The 1,489-nt window shown below is 68.0% G+C and overlaps 1 protein-coding gene across 1 annotated transcript in view; it reads left to right on the top strand.

Moving 5' to 3' along the window:
- SND1 (staphylococcal nuclease and tudor domain containing 1) overlaps positions 1-1,489 on the top strand; it is a gene marked incomplete at its 3' end in the record, with an annotated part of 143,498 nt that overhangs the window by 93,852 nt on the left and 48,157 nt on the right. Inside the window, exon 15 of the mRNA XM_009272444.1 lies at positions 512-653. Within this exon, the coding sequence (XP_009270719.1) occupies positions 512-653 (142 nt within the window). The remainder of the gene's footprint in view (positions 1-511; positions 654-1,489) is intronic.

Here is a 1,489-nt window from a genome sequence, read left to right as displayed (position 1 = left end):
CCAGCCCCGGCCTCCCGAGCTACTTGGCAGCTCGTTAAGATTTTATTAATGAACGTGCCTGAATTTATACGCAGAGGCTTGCTGCTGGGAAGGGAGCAGGTGTTGCGCGGAGGGGGGGGTTTCCCAGGAGTCATGGGCTGCTCCCTTATGGAAGGGAGGGATGGGGCAGGATCCGGCCTGCCTGCTCCTGCCTGCTCCTGCCTGCACCCAGGCAGCCGTCCCCATGCTGGCGCAGTCGGAGCCCACGCCCCCGGGACGTGGGTGCAGGTGTGGGGTGCACGGTCCATCCCAAGCTGGGAGAAGTCGGATCCCTGCCTGCATCCTGCATCCCTCCCCAGCCGGCATGGGGCAGGCGAGGCCGATCCAGGCACCGAGGCCACGGCAAGGAGCAGCTGCTGTCCCCACCATGAGGGACACTGGGGTGCTGGCAGGTCCCTGCACGTTGAGGGGAGCGGTCGGTACCCCTGGCACGCTGCACCCCCCACCCTGACCCCACTTCTCCCCTCCCCAGGACACCCAGAAGGCGAAGCAGTTCCTGCCCTTCCTGCAGCGCGCCGGCCGCTCCGAGGCCGTGGTGGAGTACGTCTTCAGTGGCTCCCGGCTGAAGCTCTTCATGCCAAAGGAAACCTGCCTCATCACCTTCCTGCTCGCAGGTGAGCCCCCGCCGTCCCCGGCCGGGTGCAGGATCCGGCCCCCCCCCGGTGCCTGGCTTGATGGGGGCAGGGGGTCCTCGCCCCGCTTGGGTGCACGGTCCTCCCTCACCCCCACGGGGCTGCAGGTGAAGTTAATGCTGGTGCTGCCAACGGGTCAGCCTCGGGGGGGTTTAACTGAGCTGGGGAGCGCTAATTGGAGCTGACCAGAGGGTTCGGAGCACTGGTGCTGCCCTCTCCCCGCACCCCAACGGTGTCTGTGCCTGCCGGCCCCCCCCAGCAGGGTTTGCTCTGCGGGAACGCCGGAGTGCTGCCCCCCCGTTGTGCCCCCCACGGGGTGGGGTTTGGGTGCCTCCTGCACGTTTCGATGCCCTGTGGCGTGGCTGCTCGCTCCCTCTTCCCTCCTCGGCCCTTGTGCCTGCGGGCAGGGTGGGAAGGGTGCTTGCCTGCAGCATGGGGCGGGGGCTGCTCTGAGGTGCAGCAATGGGGGGCCCGGGAAGGATGCTCTCCTCCACCAAAACCGGGGAGTACGCGGCGAACCCCAGGAGCATCACGTGGTCGGGGAGGGGTCCGCGCCCCGCTTGGGTGCACGGTCCTCCCTCACCCCCACGGGGCTGCAGGTGAAGTTAATGCTGGTGCTGCCAACGGGTCAGCCTCGGGGGGGTTTAACTGAGCTGGGGAGCGCTAATTGGAGCTGACCAGAGGGTTCGGAGCACTGGTGCTGCCCTCTCCCCGCACCCCGACAGTGCCTGTGCCCGCCGGCCGGAGTGCTGCCCCCCCGTTGTGCCCCCCACGGGGTGGGGTTTGGGTGCTGCACGTTTGTTTCGATGCCCTGTGGC

Source organism: Aptenodytes forsteri, unplaced genomic scaffold, assembly GCF_000699145.1.
Source record: "Aptenodytes forsteri isolate BGI_AS27 unplaced genomic scaffold, ASM69914v1 Scaffold302, whole genome shotgun sequence".
NCBI lineage: Eukaryota > Metazoa > Chordata > Aves > Sphenisciformes > Spheniscidae > Aptenodytes > Aptenodytes forsteri.
This window is presented reverse-complemented; position numbering and strand designations above follow the sequence as displayed.